The sequence below is a fragment of the Leptonychotes weddellii genome, chromosome 10, assembly GCF_054177405.1.
Source record: "Leptonychotes weddellii isolate Sample4059 chromosome 10, ASM5417740v2, whole genome shotgun sequence".
Lineage (NCBI taxonomy): Eukaryota > Metazoa > Chordata > Mammalia > Carnivora > Phocidae > Leptonychotes > Leptonychotes weddellii.
Window position 1 is genome coordinate 104,661,317 of NC_138378.1, and position 25,506 is coordinate 104,686,822.

The window sequence follows — 25,506 nt, forward strand, 5'->3', positions numbered from 1 at the left end:
GAGCCCAGATGTCCATCAACAGATGAATGGATAAAGAATATGTAGTATATATATATACAATGGAATATTACTCAGCCATCAAAAAAAAACCAAACAAAACAAAAAACGAAATCTTGCCATTTGCAACGACTTGGATGGAACTAGAGGGTATTATGCTAAGCGAAATAAGTCAATCAGAGAAAGATAAGTATCATATGATCTCATTGATATGAGGATTTTGAGAAACAAGACAGAGGATCATAGGGGAAGGGAGGGAAAAATGAAACAAGATGAAACCAGAGAGGGAGACAAACATAAGAGACTCTTAATCTCAGGAAACAAACTGAGGGTGGCTCGAGTGGAGGGGGGTAAGGGGGATGGGGTGGCTGGGTGATGGACATTGGGGAGGGTATGTACTTTGGTGAGCACTGTGAATTGTGTAAGACTGATGAACACAGACCTGTACCCCCGAAACAAATAATACATTATATGTTAATTAAAAAAAAAAAAGACTCCGCCTTCTCCCCAGCTGGCTGGTCCCCTGAATAAAGCTCATATTCCTTTCCAATCAAAACTCGCCTCTTGAGTATTGGCTTTCCAAGCAATGGGCAGCCAAACTTGGGTTTTTCGATAACACTCTGAACTTTCTCAATGGTATGCCCACGGGTGGGTCTACTTTCGTCCATTGGGCTGAACATTTTCAGTCGGGTGTTCCCCCCAAGCAGGAAACTCATGAGCTTCAGTTCTGATCAATTTTCTTGAATACTTCCAGTGATAATTTCCTCCCCTCTGTTTGCTCTGCCCTTTCTTTATGGATCTATAAAGGAGAGACAAGATCTCCTAGACTGGTCCTCTAATTTTGAAAAATCTTTTTCTCTCCTAGTTTCTGTTTTTCTTTTTGCTCTACCTTCTATGTGACTCCATGACCTTTATTTCCTAACCCTTCTACAGTTTTCCATTTTTATCATATTTTTTAATTTCCAAGAGCTCTATTTTGTTCTCTCACCACCCCTTTTAACAGCATCCTATTCTTGTTCTGTGGATGCAGTATCATTTCTTTTTTTTCCGAGGATGGTCCAAATGAGTCTTTTTGTTGTATTACTGTTGTCTTTTCTTCCTACATAGTCTCAAGTTCCTCTAAGTTGCTTTTTTCTGTGTGTTCATTTTGGTGTCTACCTTTCATGGTAAAGATTTTCCTCAGATGTCTAGAAATCCTTGGCTACCTTGTCACCATAAGACTGAAAAGCTGAAGGAAGCTCTGAATGCAAGGGTGTAGCTTGACAACAGTGAACTTCAGCGTAGGACCATCTACTTGGACCGCCTGGTGGGCAACTCTGGATGTCAGTGCCTTTAAATCCTTACTTGGGGGCTGGTCAAATTTTCCAGAGAGACTTTAGTCTCCTGCCTACTTTGTGAAGCTCTGACTTGCCCATTTTCCCAGAACGGGCAGAAGGACTGCAAGGTCTCAGCAGCAGTGTGCACATGGCCACAGAATCCCCTTGCTTTTAGTACAGTGTTCCTGCCTCATCTCTGCCCAACGCCCCCCAAACCGTAGATCCTCCAATTTACTTCCTCCAAACCTCCCGTCTTTTGTGCCAGGTGGGAAAAAGGTTCCTGGCATCCAACTATTAATTTTCCCAACCCTTTTCCTGATTTTAGTCCCCTTCTTCCCCTCTACTTCTACTTGAACCTGATGCTTCCAATTTCCTGGTCTTTTGCAGATTTACTGCAGAGTAAATCAAGGGGGGCTCTCAGCTTTCCTCACTACCAGTTTGTATTTCCATAGTCTCGAATCTGCGAGACCATTTACCATCTGTCCTTATGCTTCCCAGCTTCCAAAATGTTGTTGCTGTTGAGTCCCTTCTGTTTTGCTTGACTTTTTGGGTTTATGTCTTTTTTATTTAATCCCTTTAAATGGAGTTTTGATAGAGATCCAAGATAAATGTATGTGTTCCATCTGCCATCCTTACTCCGGAGTCACATCTCCAGGAATTTCACACTTCAGCTGAGACAGTAGAGACTGGGATTTTCAGAAGCATTATCCTATTAATCCTGTTCTTTATTTTTATATGACATTTGATTCTATTAACAGCTTCTTCCCTAAAAGTATACCTCAGTGGCATACCGAGGCCCAAGCACTTAGGGCAGTGGGCACCAGAGGCCAACTCAAGGAGCCTATAGATATTTTAAAAGGATACAATGGACTAAAAGTCTGTCTGCTTATTATTATCAACCCATGCCAGCAACAAAACAAGGTCAATGATAAAACACTCCTTTCTGAAAAATCATTTGTTAATCTAAGTTCTAAACAATTTCTGCAGCTACTGTTGATTTTTAAAAATATATATGGGGGCAACTGACTGGCTCAGTCAGAAGAACATGAGACTCTTGTTCTCAGGGTTGTGAGTTCGAGCCCCACATTGGGTGTAGAGATTACTTTAACAAAAAAATCTTAAGAAAAAAAATGTATAGAATATATATGTAGGCTTCGATACAGCACCTTTCTATGTCTTGTCCTTTAACAAGGAAATTAATTCAGAGAACACGGAGAATACAGTAGGCCTGTGACACGCACAGACTCAACTGCACACACGTTTTGAGGACACATTTGAAATGGTTCCAAATTGTCCCAACTCACTTAGGCAAAGGGCACATCCCCAACCCCCAAGGTACTACATCTCCCAGCACAAGAGGGATTTGACAAATGGGGCGGGCACCTGGGTGGCTCAGTCAGTTGGGCATCTGCCTTCGGCTCAGGTCATGATCTCAGGGTCCTGGGATCGAGCCCTGATTAGGGCTCTCTGCTTGGCGAGTCTGCTTCTCCCTCTCCCTCTGTGCGCTCTCTCTCTCTCTCAAATAAATAAATAAAATCTTAAAAAAAAAAAAAAAAAAAGAGGGATTTGACATTAACAACAGCCCAGCTATTGAAAACATGAAGAAGTTGAACTCCAGTTAGTTCAGTTCTGTCATTCCACATGTAATCATTCTCTAAACCTTGCAGAACTCTTTTGGAAACACTTCTTCATGTTTTTCCTTCCTTTCCCCCCAAAAATACAGTAATGTAATTAAAAAGTATTGATCCGTTCCTGTTTCCTTGTTTCATACTGTAAATTTTACTTTTATTTTTAAAATTTTTTCACTGGCCTGGTTATATAAACAAAGTTCAATTGAAGAAAACGTTCACTGTCTGCTTTCCTTTTCAGGCTATTATTTTTTTTTTTTTTTAAGATTTTATTTATTTATTTGACAGAGAGAGACACAGGAAGAGAGGGAACACAAGCAGGGGGAGAGGGAGAGGGAGAAGCAGGCTTCCTGCGGAGCAGGGAGCCCAATTTGGGGCTCAATCCCAGGACCCTGGGATCATAACCTGAGGCAGAAACTTAATGACTGAGCCACCCAGGCGCCCCCAGGCTATTATTATTTTAAAAACTCCCCTGCTCCGGGTGTTAAATTCATTGGGTCCACCGCTGTACCTCATGTATTAAGTTTTCCCACCAGCACCACTGGCCATTCTACAGCATCTTTATATCACGGAGACAATCCTCTGTCAGCGTTTCCTTTTCCATCTGTTTCTAAATGCAGAGCTTTCCTAGGGCTTGGCATGAGCTCTCTTCTCATCTTTTTATCCTCTTTTCCAGTGTAAGTCAATCCATTCCCATGGTTTTCAATACAATCATAAGGCTGTTGACTCTGCACTGACCTCTCTAATCCAATTCTCTTCTGAGTTTCAGACCCATGTCCAACTGCCTAATGGACATCTCAGTTTTAATGTCTTCCAAAATCCAATTTCATTTAATATGTCCAAAGCCAAACTCTTGATTTCCAAATCCTCCTGCCTCGCTTCCCCTGTCGCTGTCTTCATCATTTCAGTATAAGGCACTACCGTCTACCCAGCTGTTCAAGCCACTCTTGCTTTTCCCCTGTCTTTGACCAGCGTATCCAAAATCAGTGAATTCAGTCAGTTAAAGCTCTAAAATATGTCTTGAGTACATCTGCTTTCTCTCCAATCCCACCAGACCAACTTCATTCCTCACCCGGACCAATGCAATTGCTTCCTAACTGGTCTCCTTAATTACACTTCTGGCTTCTCCAAGCAGTTCCCTCAAAGAGCAATCAGAGCGATCTCAACATACTTAGAAATTTGAGAAACTCCCACATTAAGTCCTTGGCCTGCAGGTAAGAGTTATCATGGCAGGGAAGGCCAAATGGACATCTCTAAAACTGCACCTGATTACATAAAAACAATCACAAACGGGGTGGGGAGCGGGGGATTAGTGTCACCCTTAAGGATCTCAAGGATACAGGAGGGGTGGTCCCTATCAAGTCTCCATTTAAATCACGGGTCTGGCCTCTGCAAAAACTGGATGGGATGTGAGAAAATGATTAATACCGCAAGCTCAACCAAGTAGTAACCCTGATTGCTGCTGCCATGCAAGCGTGGTATCTTTGCTAGAGCAGATTGGAGTGGTCTGAGTACATACAAGGTGGCTGCCGACCGGGCCAAATGTGTTCTTTTCTACCTCAATCACGAAAAAGGATCAGGAAGCTCACATTTACATGCAACAGATAATAATGTATATTCATATAACCCACACACTTACAGGGTCGTGGTAATTCTCCTGATATCGGTCAAAATATAGTCTGACTAGATCAGGACCATCTGGATATCCCACAGAACATCACATTGATCCATTACATCAGACTGGCCTGGGAGCCAAATATGACCCACCTGTTTTTGTAGGGCTCACAAGCAAAGAATGATTTTTACATTTTTTAATGGTTAAAAAAAAAAAAGATCAGATGACTGGGCAGAGCACAAAGGATTTTTAGGGCAGTGAAACTATTCTGTATGGTATTATAATGGTGGATACATGTCATTACATATTTGTCAAAATCCATAGAACACCAAGAGTGAATCATGATGTAAACTATGAACTTAGGGTGATGATGTGTCAACTCAGTTTCATCATTTGTAACAAATGTACCACTCTGGAGGGTGCTGATAGTGGGACAGGCTATGCATGTGTGGGGGCAGGTAGTGTATTGGGAAATCTCTGTACTTTCCACTCAATTTTGCTGCAAACCTAAAACTTCTCTAAAAAGTGAATTCAGAAAACAAGATCAAAATATGAAGAATATTTTGTGATGCGTGAACATTATACGACATTCAAATCTCCGTGTCCGTAAGTAAAGTTTTGTTGGAACACAGCCACAACACTCTGGGCCCCTTGTGTCCAATGGCCAGCAGACAAGAAGTCAGCATCTCAGTAGGGTAGCTGACCCTGGCCAGCAGGACAAGGTGTAAGTGCCGTTACACAGGGAGGGTGTTTGAGGAATTCAGAAGATCATGCAGGTGCCTCTTGGTACCCCCTTATGACAGCCCACTGTGTCTGTGAATGGACAGGTGCAACAACCTTGGCCTGAGAAGGGTATGAATATCAGTCTCAGACCCTTCAGGAATGAGGGTTTGTGTCATCCAAGCAGATAAGCCACTGAGACCAGCAGAAGTGACAGCGGAAGTCCGCTGCAGAACTGCTTGTGGAAGGAAGGCAGGTTGGGATGGAAGAAGGAAAGAAGACCTCTAAGGGGAGGTCACGGATGGCCTGTGTCTTCAGCGTATTGCTCTCAGTGCATGGCACAGCAGGCCCTCAATAAAAGCGCTGAAGGGACTATTATTTCCGTCTTTGACTTTACAAGTGTGTTGAATGTTTTCATATCCCATACTTTGCTTGAACCTTCCGGAAGAAATTTTTCCTATCTCACTGCCTATCTTTCCGCTCACACACGGGGCTCCCCGGCCGCTCCCCTCAGAGTCCCCCGCCTGGGGAAGGCGCCCGCCTCGTCCCCGCCCTGCGTCGCGGGTACCCGGGGCGCTCCGCTGCGGACCCGCCCAGATGCCCCCTCCCTCCCCCGCTCACCGCCTCCGGGCTTCCAGGCGCGCCGCGATGCGGAGGCGCCGGGCCTGGATCCGCTCCTGAGGGTTGTCAGAATGTATGGACGGCCCGAGAATCGGAGTGGACAAGTGTTCCTCCTCCTTTTCCTCCAGGACCCCCAGGGGTCCCGGCGGATTCATGACAGTGCCTCCCGCCCCAGGCAGCTCCGCCCGGACCACCAGCCAGACCACCGCCCGGTTGCTAACAACAAGCCGTTGCCAGGGAAAGGCAGTCACCTGACCGGCAGCTGGAGTGCGCGCGCGCGCGCGCGCGCGCACACACACACACACGCCACCTCAGGCCCCGCCCACCTGCATTTGCATGCCAGCCCAGGGCTTTATCCTGGAGAGAGAATGCAACTTAGGCTCTACCTTCGCGGGGTGAAAATGACATCAGTTTCATTCAGCACTGTACAAATAGCGCCTAGCATAATACCTAGTATGTAGTAAGTGCACAACCAGTGTTTGCTGAATGAAAGAAATGTACCTAGATGTATCTGTGTGCTCACTGCGGTTATTTATAATATTAAAAAACTGGTATGACCCCCAAAATCCATCAACAGGGGAACTGACAAAGCTTTCATGGGATGGAAAACAATGCAGCCACTAAGAACGGATCTGACCTAGAGAGAGATTAAGATGTATTAAACGAAGAAGAGATGTAATACAATGTGTAGAGTGTGATCCAAGTTCTATTGGAAATGTATCTAGTATATAGGGAAGAAAAATGAACAGAAAGTAAGGCTGATATCAAAGAAGTTACTGCCTGTGTTCTCTTCTAGGATCTTTATGGTTTCAGATCTCACATTTAGGTCTTTAATCCATTTTGAATTTATTTTTGTGTATGGTATAAGAAAGTGGGCCAGTTTTCCCAACATCATTTGTGGAAGACATTTCTTTTTCCCACTGGATATTCTTTCCTGCTTTGTTGAAGATTAATTGACCGTATAGTTGTGAGTTCATTTCTGGGTTTTCTATTCTGTTCCACTGATCTATGTGTCTCTTTTTGTGCCAGTATCGTAATAGTGTTTTGATCACTACAGCTTTGTACTGTAACTTGGAAGTCTGGAATTGTGATGCCTCCAGCTTTGCTTTGCTTTTTCAAGGTTGCTTTGGCTATTCGGAGTCTTTTGTGGTTCCATACAAATTTTGGGATTGTTCTAGTTCTGTGAAAAATGCTATAGGTATTTTGATAGGGATTGCATTAAATGTGTAGATTGCTTTAGGGAGTATAGACAGTTTAACAATATTTGTTCTTTCAATCCATGAGCATGTAATGTCTTTCCATTGCTCTGTGTTGTCTTCTATTTCTTTCATCAGTGTTTTATAGTTTTCAGAGTACAGATCTTTTACATCTTTGGTTTGGTTTATTCCTAGGTATCTGTTTTTGGTACAATTGTAAATGGGATTGAGTCCTTTCTGCTGCTTCATTATTGGTGTATAGAAATGCAATAGATTTCTGGGGCGCCTGGGTGGCTCAATCAGTTAAACATCTGACTCTTGATTTTGGCTCAGGTCATGATCTCAGGGTTATGAGATCAAGCCCCATGTGGGGCTCTGAGCTGGACATGGAACCTGCTTAAGACTCTCTCTCACTCTCCCTCTGCCTCTACCCCCGCTCCCTCTCTAAAGAAAAAAAAGAAAGAAAAAGAAATGCAAGATTTCTGTACATTGATTTTGTATCCTACGTGTTGTATGCAAGTACACTATATTTTTACACCTGAAACTAATAGTACACTGTATGTTAACTGACTGGAATTTAAATAAAAAATAAAAAACCAAAGGGATACATACACCCCGATGTTTACAGCAGAACTATCTACAAATAGCCAGATTATGGAAACAGCCCAAGTGTCTGTCCCATCTACTGATGAATGGATAAAGAAGACGTGGTGTGTGTGTATACACACACACACACACACACAAATGGAATATTACACAGCCATAAAAAAGCATGAAATCTTGCCATTTGCAGCGACATGGATGGAGCTCAAGTATTATGTCAGAAAGACAAATACCGTATGATTTCATTGGAATGTGGAATTTAAGAAACAAAACAAGCAAGCAAAGGGGGAAGAGAGAGAGGTAAACCAAGAAACAGACTCTTAACTATAGAGAACAAACTGATAGTCATCAGAGGGGAGGTCAGTGGAGTGATGGATGAAATAGGTGATGGGGATTAAGAAGGGCACTTGTGATGAGCACGGGGTGTTGTATGCCAAGTGTTGAATCACTTATATTGTACACTGCATGTCAACTAACTGGACTTCAAATAAAAACTCGGGGAAAAGAATTAAACTGTAGAAATTAAATTAATATCCATTATTTCCCAAATTTACATTGTTTTAGTAAAGCTTTTGATTTGGGGGAAAAAAAACACAAAGTAGTTGGTATCTCTGGGTGTGGGTCTATGGGTGGTTTTTATTTTCTAGTCTAAAAAAACTTTACAAATAATACAAATCACTTTTGATGTAATAAAAAAATAAAGTTTATTTTTTTTTAAAGAGTGGTGACAGGAGTTCCTGAAGAGACTGCAGCAGGCAAATGTCACAGGTGAGAGGGATTTGGGGGTGGGTTGTAGGTGTAGGTCCATCTTGATAATTCACAAACAGAGTCTGGTCCTCACTGGTAGGCAATACTCCAAAAAGTAGAGCTGCTTTGGAGAATTGACTTACACTAATAAGCTCACAAAAGAAAAAGAGGATACCCTAATTTGAGCAGGAAACTACAACTGACACACAAGCATGTGTATGTATGACCTGTGACCAGCACATGTCTGTGGATAATCTACAAAGGAAATCAAACTATAATTGGCAAGTTTCCTGATGTTGTACGATTGACTGCAATGAACTGAGGGGCCCACAATGGGTATAACTTGCCACAAAGACTCGATAGTCCTTCCATCCCATCCCTGGGTAAGTTTGGGATGATAAATGCAAACTCTTCTGGATGTATGGGCTTTCTTTGCTATGCTACAGGCTCGCCATCTACCTTCAGTATATAGCCTTTTTCCAGAAAAATGATACACTGACTAGATTTTAGTATATGAAGTCAAGTCACATACTTAATTCCACATCCGTAAGATTACACCAAATCATCTTAATTGGGGTTTGGGAATTCAAACATTTACGTAATTTCTTGGCTTATTCCTGTCTCCCAAATTTGTGTGAATTTTACTAATAGATTCTCAGAAGGCAATCTTCTTTTACTCATTTCAAGTTATTTTTAGAACTGCCTCACCCATCATCTTCATGTATTGACTACCAAAGGTACAAAGGACAGAACAGGAAAGGGAAGGAAGAAGGGAAGTTTCAAGAGTAGGTCATAAGGCTTAGGGAAGGGTTCAAAGTTATTAGCAGAAACCGAGGACCTACCTTAGACCACACACTGTGCTAAATACCTCCTTGCATCATTCATAGCACATACACATGACTGCGGTAATATTACTAATCCCATTTTACAGGTGAAGAAACTGAGGCTCAGAAAAAAATAAGTAACTTGCCCCAGGTCGAAGCCTGCCAGGCTGAACATGACTAAGAAACAGTCATGGCATTAAAAGCTTGGGAGGTGTTGAGAAACTTTCAGAATAAAAGCAAAAAGAAAAAATGGAAGGAGCAGACATCAATTTTTCTTTCAGGAAACTCATGAGCAAGGAGAAAAGATGAGAGCAGGAAGAAAAGCAGGACATTTTGGAGGCACAGCGTCTACGTTTGGACAGACCCAAGCTGCTTACCTAGGACGCACCTGCTATGCCGTCAGGCACTCTCTCGGTGTTGGCAGGTCTGCAGATAGAAGGGCAGGGATAACTGCTAGGGCAACCAAGAGGCTGGGAGGGACAGGGGATTATGAGCCCACTGCTGGAGAACTAGCCTGGGTTACAATATGGACATTTTCTCCTCACCTTCTTCAAACCTATTACAGAAAAAAAATTCAAATGCCTGCTGCCAGAGATCAATTCTGATGTAAAAGACAGGAAATATTCTCAGAAGCAATGTTAGAAAATATGAGGTTTTTCTTTTTTTTTTTTAAGATTTTATTTATTTATTTGAGAGAGAGAGCGCGCGCGCATGGGGGGAGAGGGGCAGGAGAAGCAGACCCCCGGCTGAGGAGGGAGCCCGATGCGGGGCGCGATCCCAGGACTCCAGGATCATGACCTGAGCAGAACGCAGTCGCCTAACCAACCGAGCCACCCAAGTGCCCGAAAATATGAGGTTTTTCAATAAAGCTTATTGTTTAAGTGTACCAAGTGTGGCCATTCGGTTCTTGTGGAATTAGCCTGGAAAATTAACATTCTTTCGATAGGAAAATGTTTTTAAGTATGAGACAACCACTGTACAAACTAATTTAAGTGTGACCCAGTTATCATTATACACTGCCCAGTACCCAGTTCTGGGGAAATCAAGAACAGGACATCATGAACAGCTGTTAACTGCCACCAGGTACCCTTTCTGAAACAAGGCACAGGATTACAGAGCACCCAGGAGCAAGCAGGCTGATCGTTCTTTTTTTTTTTTTTTTTAAGATTTTATTTATTTGAGAGAGGGAGAGAAAGAGAGAAAATGAGTGGGGGGAGGGGCAGAGGGAGAAGCAGGCTTCCCGCAGAGCAGGGAGCCCCACTGGGGGCTCCATCCCAGGACCCTGGGATCACGATCTTAGCCAAAGGCAGACGCTTAACTGAGCCACCCAGGCGCCCCTGGGCTGATCGTTCTTTAAACAAACAAAACGAAAAACCATTTAATGTTTTGCTCTAAAATAATAACTCTGAGACAAGTGGCTGGACATTATTTTTCTCCTCCTAGCTCCCTCCCCTCTTGTACCTTCCAAGGAAAAACAAAGAAGACAATCTGAAAACAGTTAGAAGGATTTAAAAATTATTTACTTTTTACTTTTATTACAATAAATATTTATCAATAATAGAATTAAACAATTTTAAATTAAAACCTACTGCATTACTTTTGGGGTTCACAGCAGCAGAAATAAACATAAATCCAGTTGAAAGGGCAAGGCTTCCAGAATCCAGTGGCAAGAAACAGTCAGGTCTTGATTATCTGGGCTACCAACATGGAACAGTACTACCAATGATGCAAAAGTAACAGTGTAATGCATAGTTGTAATCTATTTGTGCATCAAATTATCTAAGACTTCACAACACTGCAGCTAAGGAATTTAAGCAAGTTATGAAGCCCCATTTCTGCAAGGGCTAGGTTTTTTTCCCCCATTGAGCCCTTCAGCACAACTGTTCCGAAGCTGCCTTCGGGCCAGGAAAGGGCCGCATCATCATTCAGAGCCAGAAGCCTCAAACCCGGTGGAAGCAGCTATCTTTCTCACTCACAATCCCTGGTGAAAGGGAAACAGAAAGCGACATATTTCAAGGGCCTTCCTTGGGGATGGAGATGAACTGCAAATAGGAAAGACTGTGGTTCCAGATAAGGAAGAGGCTTCACAGAGTTATGGGCTCCATGCTGCCTAAGTCAACAAGAAGAGAACAATCTAATGAGGGCTTACCATTTTACAGATAATCAAGAGAGTATGTACATATAAATGAATGTATCGTACATATAATGCAGAAATATGTGCACATATTGAATACGTATATACACGCACACCACACATAACCAGATAAAATAAATGCTACGTTATTTACTATGAACACAGCAAGTTCTGGAAAGACCAATTATGAATATGCTCAATTAAACTACCTGAAAGAGAAAATGAAAGATTTTGTGCTACCCTTTATCTTCCACTCTAATATATCCTACTTGTCGCAAACACATTCTGGCTGCTTACATGGAGCTGTTTCTCAGTACCTGAGAAGGGAGGGAGTCATCCTTTTGTTTCAGAATACTACAGAAAGCAAACTGCAATGGCCCAAGCGACACAACTCAATAATTGATTAGGCCATGATTCCTGCCACCTCTTCCTAGTCACAGGACATGAAGCCTTACTCAGAAAAGTACCAACTTCTTTTCCTACAGTTGGCTGCAAATTTAACCTATTCTATGTTGGATGGGAGGGAAAGGGGACAGGTAGGTGGTACGGAGTTTGCACCTGGGCAGTAATTCACTGCCTCCCCATTACCCAGAGGAAATGCTACTTTTTTTAAAACAGTTGAAATTTGGAGTTTAATACTGAAGTCTGCTCTCTTGGCACATTTTGGAACGAGCAAGTCATTACATGTCGCTGGGACTTTGTCTCTTGAAAGCTAATAGGGTAAGTTAGCTAAACAAAATAACCTACAATGTTAATATTGTGGGTAGTTTTAATTAGCAGCTGTTAGAGTTTGATGCTAAATGATACCAGTAATTCAAACAGATTTAAAATGCAACATTCACAGGTCTTGCAAAATGAAAATTCCCCCCATAACGGGTTAATAACATCAAATACTAACTAAGCAGGTCCCAAGTAAGGTCAAGAACTTACTCTTTGTGGAGATAAAAAGTGCTTGTCAAGAATATCAGAATCTAGAACTCATGGCAAATTGTGTATGTTTTAATAAAAAAACAAAATCAATTCTAATCTTAATTATTACCCATAGAAACTGCTCAAGAGAAGACTTTAGCCAAAGAACCATAAGGCATCCCCAGCATTTAGCCATTCCTGGTTTTTCGGGGTTTTTTTTCTTTTTTTAAGATTTTATTTTTTTAAGTAATCTTGACACCGAACATGGGGCTTGAACACACAACCCTGAGAACAAGAGTCGCACACTCTACGGACTGAGCCAGCCAGGCTTCCCCACTCCTGGTATCTTGAATACTGTCTCTAAGTTCCATGTAGCATTAGGTACCATACGGCCATGATCCAATTCACAAGCTTTAAAAACAGCACCACTCTGATTTAGCCTACCTTTCCTAAAATGATTCTGTGAAGAGTAAAACAATGTGAATGGGTCTGCAGAAGACCAGACAATCCTTCTGTTATGTCCAAATGGACTTTCCTATAGAGATAAGCCCTTGTTAAAATATTCTAAAATCAGGGCGCCTGGGTGGCTCAGTTGGTGAAGCGACTGCCTTCGGCTCAGGTCATGATCCTGGAGTCCCAGGATTGAGTCCCGCATCTGGCTCCCTGCTCAGCAGGGAGTCTGCTTCTCCCTCTGACCCTCCCCACTCTCATGCTCTATCTCATTCTCTCTCTCAAATAAATAAATAAAATCTTTAAAAAAAAAAAAAATTCTAAAATCAGTCCATGTACCATTTTCCAATTCTGGGACCCTGGCCTTTCTGACCAAATATAACACAACTTCCTCATACAGGCCACCTGTTGAGAGGGCTACAGATGGCAGAACATCTTTTGCTTCCCTAAATATTAGCTCATTTAAGATCTGACTAAAGAGCAGGTCCCTGCTTAAAAACAACCCCCCCCCCCAAAATCAGCTAGATTACTATCTCTTGCACATTTGTTTATTAAAGAGCAACGCGTATTACTAGCATGTGGACGTTTATTTTGCACTGTAAAAATACTGCAGTGAATTAGCCAATAAATCCCACTCCCATGGTTCCACACAAGGAAGAAGTTAACATGTCGCCACTTTCTCTGGAAAAGCTACACAACCATGATTTACCATATACCCTAATGTAACTGCCTGCCAAAATGTCAGTCATCTGTGCCACTGTCAAAGATGAAAAGTAAAATATGCAAATCACCTGGGTTACATAATTAACAAAGGAAAAACCAGAAATTTACTTAAGCTTCCTAAAATGTACAGAGCATCACACTTTCAACTTTCACAGTGATTAGTTTAACACCGTTTTACTGTTAAAACTGTCACTTAAAATGTACATGTCAAAGTGCTTCAAATGCAGCATACTAATTAAAATTCCTTCTGGAAGGTTCTAGTACTGGCAGCTAACTAGGAAGGTTATTCACCCACAGGGTGTTCAAGAAAGGGCATGCTCTTACAAGGACACCTCACAGGACAAAGAAAATCCTAATATGACCAGAAATCTCCTAGAGTACTCAAGTCCAGAACCGAGGTCAAGATAAAGGCCACTCTGAAAACAGGAATCAACACAACAACCAAAGATTTCTGTATTTGTTTTTGGCTTTCTGGGGACCCAAAGTCAAAAGTTCTAGCCCATCAGGTTTACTCTGTTCCCTCTGGCACAGTCCCAGTCCTTGACATGTCAAGAGATCTAAGGCAATCCAGGAGATTGGAATGTGGCAGACCCAGGCACTATAAAGCAAGTGGGCGCGTCTCTCCCAGGTGTAGCAAGTCAAAAGGGAGGCCGGGTGAACAGTGAAAAGGAAGAGTTACACACAGGCTTCTAGTTAAAATACAAAGGGGAAAAGGGCCCTTTGACTCAAACACCTTCAGTTTATCTTTTTATTTTCCACAGGCTATAGAATCAAAGTCTACTTTGGAAAGCAAGTTACATTCCAAATGTTTTTTGACTGATTACAAAATAAATTCTTTGAAAACTGAACACTTGGGAACTTTTCAAATTCACATTTGAATTTGAAGTTACTGAAGGAACAATTTTAAACTCTGCACTGCACTAGGACCATTGGGCACAACAGGCCCTGTGCATTAAGGTGACCCTTTCCTCTCCTTCGGTGGACCTTATGCCTGCTTTTTCTTTTCCATATTCCCCCAAAGCCCAGACTCCAGGTCATGATTAATGCTCTCTTGGTACCTATTTAGAATTTGGACAACTCTAGACATATACTCCTCTTCCCCATACCTCTATATTAAAATAAATGAAATATTGGTAGAACATTCTAGACCATAATCAGCATGGAGATTTTTTTAAATTAGAATTTAAAATATTTTAAGCATGATATTATTAAAAGGCCAAGGACCATTTAGTTTTTCATCTGGAAGTTATTCACTCTATTACCCTTGAGACTAAAACTCATGAACTACATCTATTATGTATAAATGGAGGAATGGCAGTGTCAACTGTGACGATCTTAAACTGTGTAATGCACTAAAGATCATGAATGTCAGTAAAGGATCAGAAAAGGCAGATACTCTATCCAGGTATTTTAAGGATTTTTCTATCCCATGTCCCCCTCAAATACAGGGGAATTAATTTCTGACAAGCATGAAAGGACATTGTTCATACCATAACCTGACAAGAAACTTCTCACAGGTCTAGGTTAACTTTGGTCAGCAGAAACACAAAGCAAACACCTGGCCTGGCTAAGGCACTCCATTCTGAAATGTACAGAAAACAAGCATGTATGACCAACCATGCCATTGCTCCCCTAAAGGCAGCTCAGTGTATGCTGGGAGAAAGGCTGGAGTGGTAGACTCACCCCAAAATAACATGCATAAGCCTGAAATATCTTTTATACTTTGGAAATGTTATGGTAATTGGCACGACACAAATGCACAGAGCTATTTGCAAGTAAGTCCTGCTTCAGCTGCTATATCACTACACGACAAATGGAGGCTTTCAAGATGCATTTCAAGATGGCAGACTAAACCAAAAAAAAAAAGCAGTCCACTGAAGATTCACAAGTCCACAGTATTCTGAAACAGTTCATCACTCAGTTTCACTTTCACCTTGTTGACAGCCACCTTTCATCTAATGGTGTCAATAAAACTATGGCATAATTCTTTACCCCATAGGGAAATAGGTCATGAAGTACAGGCATAAAACAATTTCAAATAAACTTGATGCAACAGAAAAAGAACAGAAAGACACTTTGATGTAAAATAGTCCCAAAAGTACAGAACATGACCCTATGCCAGAAGGGTATTTTTTTTTTTAACTATACTGCATAAGGTGAAGAAAGCCTGTGGCTCAAATTTGTCATTTTATAAACATTTCTCAGTTCTTTTCTTATATAATACAGATTAATCTCATTCTTGTGTACAAGATCAACAAAAAGGTAAAATGATTAGCTCAGAAACCTTGGAACAAACAAAGCTTTGTTCCCAGCCCAAACTACCACTTGATCCAGTTCAATTTTACAGATGACAAAGAACAAGGTCTACAAAATGAGTTACCCTTACTTAATTTGTTCATTCTCTGACCTCCATGATGGCAACTTATTAACAAACACAGAATCACTACCCACATTTTCCAGCATCGATTTCTCACCATGTTCAGTCTCAAAAAAAGTCACAGAATATACCTCAATCTTTATGAACCGTTTTTAAAAATGAGTACAGAACCATGAGTTAGCTCCTTGACTCCTCATTTCTAATAACCTGGATAACAATGATTAGGATTTACAAATTTAAAAACTGAAATATTACATAGTTATTTTTACAAAGCAGGAGACTGAAATTCAAAAAGGAATACACTATAATTAAATTTAACGATGGTCACATTCATAGATAAATAATGGTTAAGAATTTAATTACATATCAACACAGTGGTGCCTATTTTATCCAAGTGCAATCCATCCAAACAAAAAAGGGTTTAAGATACACTCTTCATTCGAGCACAAACCTCATTCAGTGGAAAATAAAAGAAAATCAGCAAGTAAATTTCACCACCACCAAACTAAATGGAGACAAAGTCAAAAAGATAAAATATCCACATTCATGAAAAGGTGTGATCTATAAAACAACCACATTGAAGTCAAAGGGATTTTTATGTTTGTCAGTAAACCTCAAAAATTATTCCAAGTCATATTAAAGAGAGTAGGTACTCAGTAAGGCATATATATCAGAAACTTTCTTCAGGTGGGGAAGTGGGCAAGTTAGAGAAGAAAGAATTTCTACTTCTTTATCTTGTATGAAATAAAAAACACAGCACTCTCTCCTCCATAAAAAAGAGACGGATGGACGGATGGACAGACGGACGGAAGAAACAAAGAAAGGAGGGAGGGAAGGAAGGAAGGAAGGAAGGAAGGGCAAACTGAATCAGAAAACGAATTTTGTAGTGAGGTTCATAGCAGGAATTCATAGTGAGGCTCATGAGATTTCTAGCTCCAAAGTAAATTTCTCTTACAAGGAAGTTTACCTGTGTTCCCTACAAGTAATTATCGTAAGACTGCGACTGTCACATGCATTCATATAATCATAGTTCACAGGCACCAAATCTCAGCAACTTGCAGCTAAGGGGGGAAATGCCATATTTAAACGATGAACCATGTCAGTGGGTGAGCTACAATTATGATCCACTCTCTGCTAAGTCTCAGTCGAATATTTTTCTTTAAAAGAAAATTAAATCATTTATCAAGATCTCTCCCAAACAAAGAGAGCCAGAATACTAGAGAATCTAAATATATATACTAGCTCTCTTAGCACATGAGGAAAAAAGGCATTTCCATGGGAAAGAGAAACCAGTATTTGGCAATTGTACATTATAGTTCTGTAATCATTTGGCATCTCTTGCTAAAGGTGACTTGCTCTTATATTTTCCCTATATTAGATTTGGGCTATTGATAACTTCCACTGCTAAAGACCTACTACTAAAGTAGTACCAAATATGAAAACATTTTGTGGTTTTCTTAATGTTATCAGTGTTCCTAAACCAATGTGGGGACTTTAAAAATAAAAACAAAGCATCTTTAACTCTGTATGAACCAAAACATTATAGACTCATGAAGCTAAAATCACTAGAAACATTTTGCTGGTCTAAAGTACATTATGCTTAACCAAAATGCCACATGGTTTTATAAAAAATAAAATAAGTTGGGAGTTAGTAGGTCCAAAATTCCGTAAGTTCAGATCATTTGTATCACTCCCACTATCCAAGTACTATACACACTTGAGTTCCCAGGTCTGTTAAGCAGATCAGTTTAGTTCAATGGTGATGGATGAAATATTTACAAGCATCTTATTTACAGTACTTTTTTCTGTAGATTACAGGCCACTATTCTTTTCTTCCATTCCTAGTCAATCCGAGTTTGGTTTCCTCAACGAGAAGGGATAAATCTGAAAATGGCTGCTCAGCTGCTTTACCTGCGGAAAACCAGAACATGAGGCAGTGACAAATACATTCCTAGTCATTTTTTAAAAGGACACAGAATTCACCCTCTGGAGAGAATTTACCGATGCAGCAAAACTCAGCAGAAATAATGACAGGTTTTTCTGGCCTAGGATAGCTATAGAGCTAGAAGGTTATAGAATTCTATAGAATACCAGGACTACCCCTGGGAGGGTTAGGACTTAAGCCTGGGGCTGCCTAACTCCAAAATCTAGTCTTTCCAGAGCCCTCTGGACCACACAGATTCACACCCAAATCTGCTGAAAAATTATAGGGTTAGCTGACTTACAATATATAGTAGATCGAATATTTACATATACAGTTAGACTCAATATTCAGTTGCTTACAGTATTTCTAGGTAATCATTCCTAATACTGATGAAACAGTACATTTTGGGAGATTTAGGCCATATTAGTTAAGGTATTCCTGGTGGGTAGGCAAGACCCTGGTTATGTGTCAGTTACCAAACATCATTTATTTAATACTTCCCAGCTCTATTGTTATTATTCATATTTCAGTAGTTCAAAAGTTAGTGCTTTGTGTGGCTTATCAAGTTCTACCTTCTGGTCAGAAGTTGCAGAAGTGGCAAGAGAGCACAAAGACAGACAAAAAAGATGTTCTTTGAATTTTTTTTCCCCAATAACTTGTATTTATTTTCCAGGTTTTTAACAGTGAAAATGTACTGCTTTTGTAATTTAAAGAAAAAGATGTTTTGGTTTGGTTTATGTACAGTTGCCTAAAGATATGCTTCTGAGGGGTTATAATAAATTAACACAATTATAAAAGACATTTACAACTATATTATGAAATAGAATATGAAAGTCTAAGAGTATTAACATGAAGTGAAGAAGCATTTATGTTAAGTACATGCAAATAAAACAAACAATTATGTCTTCATGTCATAATCCCTAGCTATCGTGGATTTTTTTTTTCATCTATTTTATCCCAACAAATGTAAGCTACTTTGGGGAGAACCCTACGAGAAGAAACCTAAGTTTAGCAACATATGCACAGTATAAAGTAGTTATCAAGCATGACAGGTGCCCCCATTTTAAAAATATGTATGACAGTATAGAAGACATTTTGTTTCTCAAACTGAGTCCTAGTAGGGTTCCTTTTAAAACAAGCATACCAAATAGAAGCATTTTAAGTCATAAAAACATGAATACTAACATGAATACCCTTTTACTTTTTTTTTTTAAAGATTTTATTTATTTATTTGACAGAGAGATAGAGAGACAGAACAAGTACGCAGAGAGGCAGGCAGAGGGAGAGGGAGAAGCAGGCTCCCCGCTGAGCAGGGAGCCCGATGTGGGGCTCGATCCCAGGACCCTGGGATCATGACCCGAGCCGAAGGCAGCCGCTTAACCGACTGAGCCACCCAGGTGCCCCCCCTTTTACATTTTTTATTGCTATGAAACTACCTTCAGAAAACAAAGGAAAATATATTATTCCGGATTGTTCACTCTAATTTATAATGGTGAAAATTTAGAAACAACATAAATGATTAAAATAACTGGATCATAACTAAGTACCCTGGGTAATTATTAAGTAATCTCCTTGATGGAATACTGTACAACAATTAAAAATCATATTTATAAGACCATGCTAAAATATGTCAAATAATTAGAAAAGAGTGTTAAAGTGTGAGGGAAAGAAAATAAACTGCATGGTTCTCATTTTCATTTTATTCTTAGTCCATTTGCCCTGAAACTAGTCTCTTGCTTTAGAAGAGAATATTAAGGTTTGCAAAATACTTCTTAAATCCATTTTCTTCTAATATTTCCCTCTTATAAAAATGCCCCTAAAGCTAACGAAGCAAGTACAGAAATAAATCATCAACAAATGGGATTATTTGGTCCTCACAGAATTAAAAGCACATAAGAGTTTACAACTCCATTCACCAAGAAAACAGTTTACATTTCTACCTACTTAAAAACAACTAATTCCTCATAATTATCCAGCTTTTAAATTACTTGTAGTTACTGTAACATATTCATCAGAGAAACGGTATCTGAAATTATGTACTGGATATTATTCAAAATTTATTGAGAATATCCCAATTCTTCCAGCTACTTTATTTTTTTTTCCTTCCAGTTACTTTAATAAGTTACTTTCTTAGGAAATTTTTCCCTCACCTTTCCTAGTACATAAGAACCAAATGGAATCAATTTTGCTCTAGAGTACTCACCACTTGTACTCCATAATGGATGTGGGCCAGAGTGAAAACAGCTGTTAAAGTATACAGGAGAATGCTCTCAACGTAAGAGGGTACTCCTAAGTTTACCACCAGGACAACCAAGAAAAGAGGAACCAGGAACCAATTCAAAGTTGGGCACCGGGTGCTGCTCATTTGACAAACAATCAGCTGACACTTGAAGTTGGGGGGCGGAAAGAATGAAAATTTAATTAGCAAAGCACTTCCAAAATTAGTAACTCCAACATTTAAAAAGCATTTCAAGTACTTGAACCAACACAGTTACACAACATTATTAAAATCAGTAGTTCTCAACTGCTCAGGAGCCAAAGTGAACCTCTGCCCACACGTCCAAGCCCACGGACCCTCAGAGCGTGTGTCAGAAGAGGCGGGAAGACAAGTTAGTGAGGTTGCTACGGAAGGCATTCTTCCACTAGGTAACAGTTTGGATAAAAGAAATTTCTCCCAATTTTAAGCATGATATCTGAAAAAAAACTTTCAAAACAGCCTTTTATAGCTCCATGCAACTAAATTTCTTCATGGTGTTGAGGAGATGCTGCCTCCAATTCAATCATATGGTCACAGTAACACCAAGACCTCTCTGGCTCCCTTTACTTTCAATACCTTACTCAAATCTAGCTTTATTCCTTCTGAGATACCTTTTATACAATGTATTAATATTTTCACATCTTTAAACCCTGTGAATTCAATAGGACTGGTGATATTGAACACATGTTACAGACACGGAAACATAAACTCAGTGGCTACCTTATAAAGTAAAAACTAAGTTTTTAGAGTTAGAGCACAGGCTCCCTGGTTGTGAGAACCATTAAGGTCCCTTCTCACCTCCTCCTGATCTCTCCTACCTGTCTGCTCTCTTGCTGGGCCATCGCAGAGAAAGGGCTTTTAAAAAATGTTCTATTTATTACAAAGTTTTTACTCCCCGTTAATTTTAAAATCAGCTGATTTAGAAGTGTGTGTGTGTGTGTGTATTTTCTCTCAAAAACCCCTTTCAGCCTCGCTAAATTAATCATTAGATCTGCAGCCATCTGGAAAAGGAAAAAATAATTTTCAGCATTTCTGTCTTAGGGGTTATAATTCTTTCAAGTTTCTGATGTAAAATATCTTTAAATTAAAATCTGTTTATTTTCAATACTATATAAAATTTCTCAAATTATCAAATTTTGTCATATACTCCTTAGATATATTATGACTAATTTTAAAAGAAAAAAATCTTACTGTGATGTTGGCAAAGGCTGTTCCAACCATAAAGTAGAATACTCTAGGATGCAACTCTAAAATATCTGAAGGCGACTGAAGGATCCATGCTGTAGACAAAATGAATAGCAAACATGGAGAAAAAAAGGGAACCATAGCTTCATAGATTGAATTGTGTTTCAAGGTGTTATTTTTATAGCTTCTGAAAAAAAGAAAATCAAGTAATACAGAGAACATTATTACATATAAAACTCACACTGAGTTTGTAAATTTTCTAGTTTTCAAAGTACTTTCACACTTATTCTCTTACTTTATACTCACAATAATCCCATAGCACAAAAAGAACCAACATTACTAACCCTATTTTGCAGACAGGTTAAGTGACGGTGTGAGAATTTAAGTTTACATAGCTTGCTACCAAGTGGCAGGGCCAGGACTAGAACGGAAGTCTTCTGAGCCCTAGTCCCCTGGAATGTAAAGATGAATAGCACTTGATCTTTGTTCTGGGAGATTTACACTCCAACAGGGGAAATAAAATGCACACAAAACACCACGAGGAAGTACTCAGAGTGCTGCGACAATACAAAGTGACAGAGAACCAACGAGTGGAAGACTCTGCACTGAGACCACCCATAGCCTATCTCGGTGTCTCCAGCACACACTCCATTATGTGTCAGCTCATCTGAACAGAGCCCCAAATTCTAGTCTTGGTTCTGCCCCTGATTACATGATCCTGGACAAGATATCGCCTAATCAGGACCTCATCCTTAGAAGATGAGGAGAAAATGTCTCCATCTGTAAGGCCTTCAGAGCCTGAAATGTTACGGTTTCTATGAGTGACTGCCAGTTGCCATGAATAGGGAAGATTCATAGAGCTTGGAGGGACACAGATAGGGTTCTGCAGGACAGATGTGAGGGCTGAAGGACGAGGAGGGAAGTACAAGCGTTTCAAGCAAAGGAAACAGTATTAGAGGGAAGTGGGAACAAAATTTACCAAGGAGGGAAACAGCAAAATACATTCAGGTCCCCTACGTAAATTCAGCGTGGCTGAGCAAAGGTGGAGAGGTGCAGATCAAAGAAATGAAATGCCAGCCAGGAAACTCCTCCCGAACCCTTGCCCCATTCCTCTGGCAAGAATTTTTACATAGTGCTACCTGGGAAGTCAGCATAGATTCAGGGTTAGGTCCTAAACTACACAAGTCCAGAAATTTTATGATCATGCTGACTACACTTACCCAGAATCAATTCATAAAAACTTGTAATCAATTTCTAAAAAGAACATGAACCTATCAATATTCAACAAGAACACACTCCTTCCCAATTCACTCCACAAAAAAATGACAAAGAGAAGACTGGTGAGCCAAAAATTATAACAAAAGAACCAGCAGTTTTGTGCTATGGTTGAACTGACTACAGAGCCGTCGCTGTAGACCCTAAATGATCCTAACCTCATTCTAGGTTCAAAATACAGGTTTCACGACCTTTTCAAAATGTCCAGATGCCAAAAGTAAAACAGATCCTAAAATTCATCTATGTAATGATTTTCACATTTCTTGCCCAATTAAGAAATACTTACCTGAAAAAGTTTAATAAACTCATTGGAAGAGTCACACATAACGCACAACCTAAAAGGAAGAATATTTAAATTATTGTGATTATTATTCAAGAGTGATGTTTATAATTATCAAATACATACAAAATATTTAATGCTTTTAGACCCAGTAACTCTCAGGTTCAGGTTCACTTTTGTAATGAAATTAAATACACTTCTGAACAACATTTACAACCAGAAGAGTGGCAGTACAGCTTGGTGATTTCAGAGCAGAGGCTCAGGGGAAAGATCGGGCTTGAACTTTGGTTGTGCCTACAGGTTATGGGATTTCAGGCAGATTAACGTTTCAGTGCCTCAATTTCTTCTTTTGTAAAATAGACTTAATAGGATTGACCCCGTAGGGTTTTGAGAATTAAATGAGTTATTACACATAAAAACACCTGGAACAGTACCTGGTATGCAGTAAATTGCACAAGTGTGAGTTACTGAAAGGGGATGGTTAATGGATTCTGTGGTTTCCCATTTCCACTTATTTATCTCCCTAGCATTCTCAGTTCCTCCGCCCACCCCTAAGCATACACTAGTTCTTTCCCCTCAAACCTGAAAACAAGGACAGCCTTCCCAAGAAGCCCCCCACCCCCACCCCATTGCTTCTCCCTCACCATTTCTTCTCTTACTCTTCCCTATCACTCGCTAGACCTTGCTGGTGGCCTTCAATTCCTCAGTACTCACTCATTCTGCCTTCTCTCTGCAGAAACTGTATTCTGGAATTTACCAAGTTCTCCTAATGATCAAATTCAATATTCTTTCTTCACTCCTGACTTCTAAGTAAGAGGACTCTGCTGACCCTCCACTAACTGCAATTCGTTCCTGCCTTTGCCTTTGTGATCCATTCTCCCAGTGTGTTAGTTATCCAAGTATTACATGTGCTATCCTTTATTGGCAGCTCTGCCTCCTGCATATTCCTAACTGGGCATTCAACTGTGCTATTCTCCCTCAGAGAATCCTCTCTTACAGTTTAACTGCAAGTTTCCTACAGATGACTCCGAAATCTAGTAATGTACTCTTGGGCAAATCAGACAATCTGTCTGAGCTTCAGATTCCACAGCTGTACAATATGGATGGGTTAATTGACTTCCTAATGTCCCTGGCATTTTTTAAATTCTCTGGTTCTACAAATTACAGAGATGTAAATTCCTGATTTTTTTTCTCTGTCAAACTCCAAATCAACACCTGTGGCAAGTTTCGGGCTACTTCATTTGGGTATGTCACCATCACTCAACAGATTAGCCCTAGCTTGTCCACACCAGACTCCCGCTGTATACTTGGCTTGGGGTGGGAAGGTGGTCAATGCAGCTATGACCTTAAGGATCAAAGACAGAAAAGCATTCCTTCAAAACAATTCCTAAGACATTTTGCTAAAAACAGATAAAAAGACTAGAATCCACCAAACAGAAATCTCATTTGAAAAGATGAATTACTCTGCCACTTCCAAGCCCAAATGTGACAAAGTTCCCCAAGCTAGAAGAGCTTAGAAAGGAAGGGAAGACAAGCTGACTCTGTGTCAAGCTGGGAAGAACTGGTAGGGAGCAGGGGCTGAATTAATTAACCCAGAATCACTATAGCTCTGAGGTGTTGGAAATAGGCTGACAGAAACTTGCAAAAGATTTGCTACTGAGAGTATTTTTAGTTTCAAATATCTTGAAATAGCTTTATCTTAAATACAGCAAGCATGTAGGAAGCCTGGGCTATGTATAGGTTGCCAAAAAGACACACTGTATCTTCTATTTCTTCTCTAAATAGCACCTAGTGTACTTTCCATAGAAAGTACAGGCATACCTCAGAGATATTGCGGGTTGCATTCCAGATCATCACAATGAAGTGAATGTCACAATAAAGCAAGTCACATAAATTTTTTGGTTTCCCAGTTCATAAAAGTTATGTTTATACTATAATGTAGCCTATTAAGATTACAATAGCATTATGTATTTACAAAATGTACATGCCTTAACTAAAAAATACTTTATACTAAAAAATTCTAACCATCATCTGAGCTTCCAGCTAGTCATAATCTTTTTGCTGGTGGAGGGTCTTGACTCGAGGCTGATGGCTGCTGTTGGGGGTGGCTATGGCAAGTTCTTAAAACGGAAAACAATGAAGTCTCCCACACTGACTCCTCCTTTCACAAACAGTTTCTCTACAGTATGCAATGCTGGTTGATGGCATTTTATCCACAGAACTTCTTTCAAAATAGCAGCCAATCCTCTCAAACCCTGCCACTGCTTTATTCAACTCGGTTTATGTAATATTCGAAATCCTTTGTTGTCATTCCAACAATTTTCACAGCATCTTCACCAACAGATTCTATCTCAAGAAAACCACTTTCTTTTTTCATCCGTAAGAACTCCCCGTCTGTTACAAAGTTTGATCATGAGATGGCAGCAATTCAGTCCCATCTTCAGGCTCCACTTCTCATTCTAGTTCTCTTGCTATTTCCACCACGGCTACTTACTTCCTCCACTGAAGTCTTAAACCTCTCAATGTCATCCATAAAGGTCAGAAATCACTTCTTCCAAATTCCTGTTAATGTTGATTATTTTGACTTCTCTCCATGAATTATGAATGTTCTTAATGGAACCTAGAATGGTGAATTCTTTCCAAAGTAGGCTTTCAATTTACTTTGCCCAGATTCATCAGAGGAATCACGCTCTATGGCAGCTACAACCTTCTAAAAAGGTATTTA

The 25,506-nt window shown here is 40.0% G+C and overlaps 2 protein-coding genes across 5 annotated transcripts in view; both read right to left on the reverse strand.

Moving 5' to 3' along the window:
- DRC1 (dynein regulatory complex subunit 1) overlaps window positions 1–7,820 on the reverse strand; it is a 43,084-nt gene extending 35,264 nt beyond the window's left edge. For 2 of the 3 annotated variants that reach the window (XR_004075514.2, XM_031027683.2), the window contains exon 1: window positions 5,898–7,820. Coding sequence is in view for 2 of the 3 variants with exons in the window: in XM_031027683.2 (XP_030883543.2) it covers window positions 5,898–6,052 (155 nt within the window). In the remaining variant the exon portion in view is untranslated. The remainder of the gene's footprint in view (window positions 1–5,897) is intronic. The other variant, XM_031027684.2, reaches the window with a different exon arrangement.
- The window catches only part of SELENOI (selenoprotein I), a 59,415-nt gene that overhangs the window by 5,664 nt on the left and 28,245 nt on the right, over window positions 1–25,506 (reverse strand). Inside the window, exons 7-10 of one of the 2 annotated variants that reach the window (XM_031027686.2) lie at window positions 22,788–22,836; window positions 21,233–21,413; window positions 19,988–20,170; window positions 17,660–17,771 (exon numbers count right to left, since the gene is read on the reverse strand). In XM_031027686.2, the coding sequence (XP_030883546.1) occupies window positions 17,673–17,771; window positions 19,988–20,170; window positions 21,233–21,413; window positions 22,788–22,836 (512 nt within the window). In that variant the 3' untranslated portion in view covers window positions 17,660–17,672. Of the gene's footprint in view, window positions 1–10,765; window positions 17,772–19,987; window positions 20,171–21,232; window positions 21,414–22,787; window positions 22,837–25,506 lie in introns of those variants that run through there. The other variant, XM_006732871.3, reaches the window with a different exon arrangement.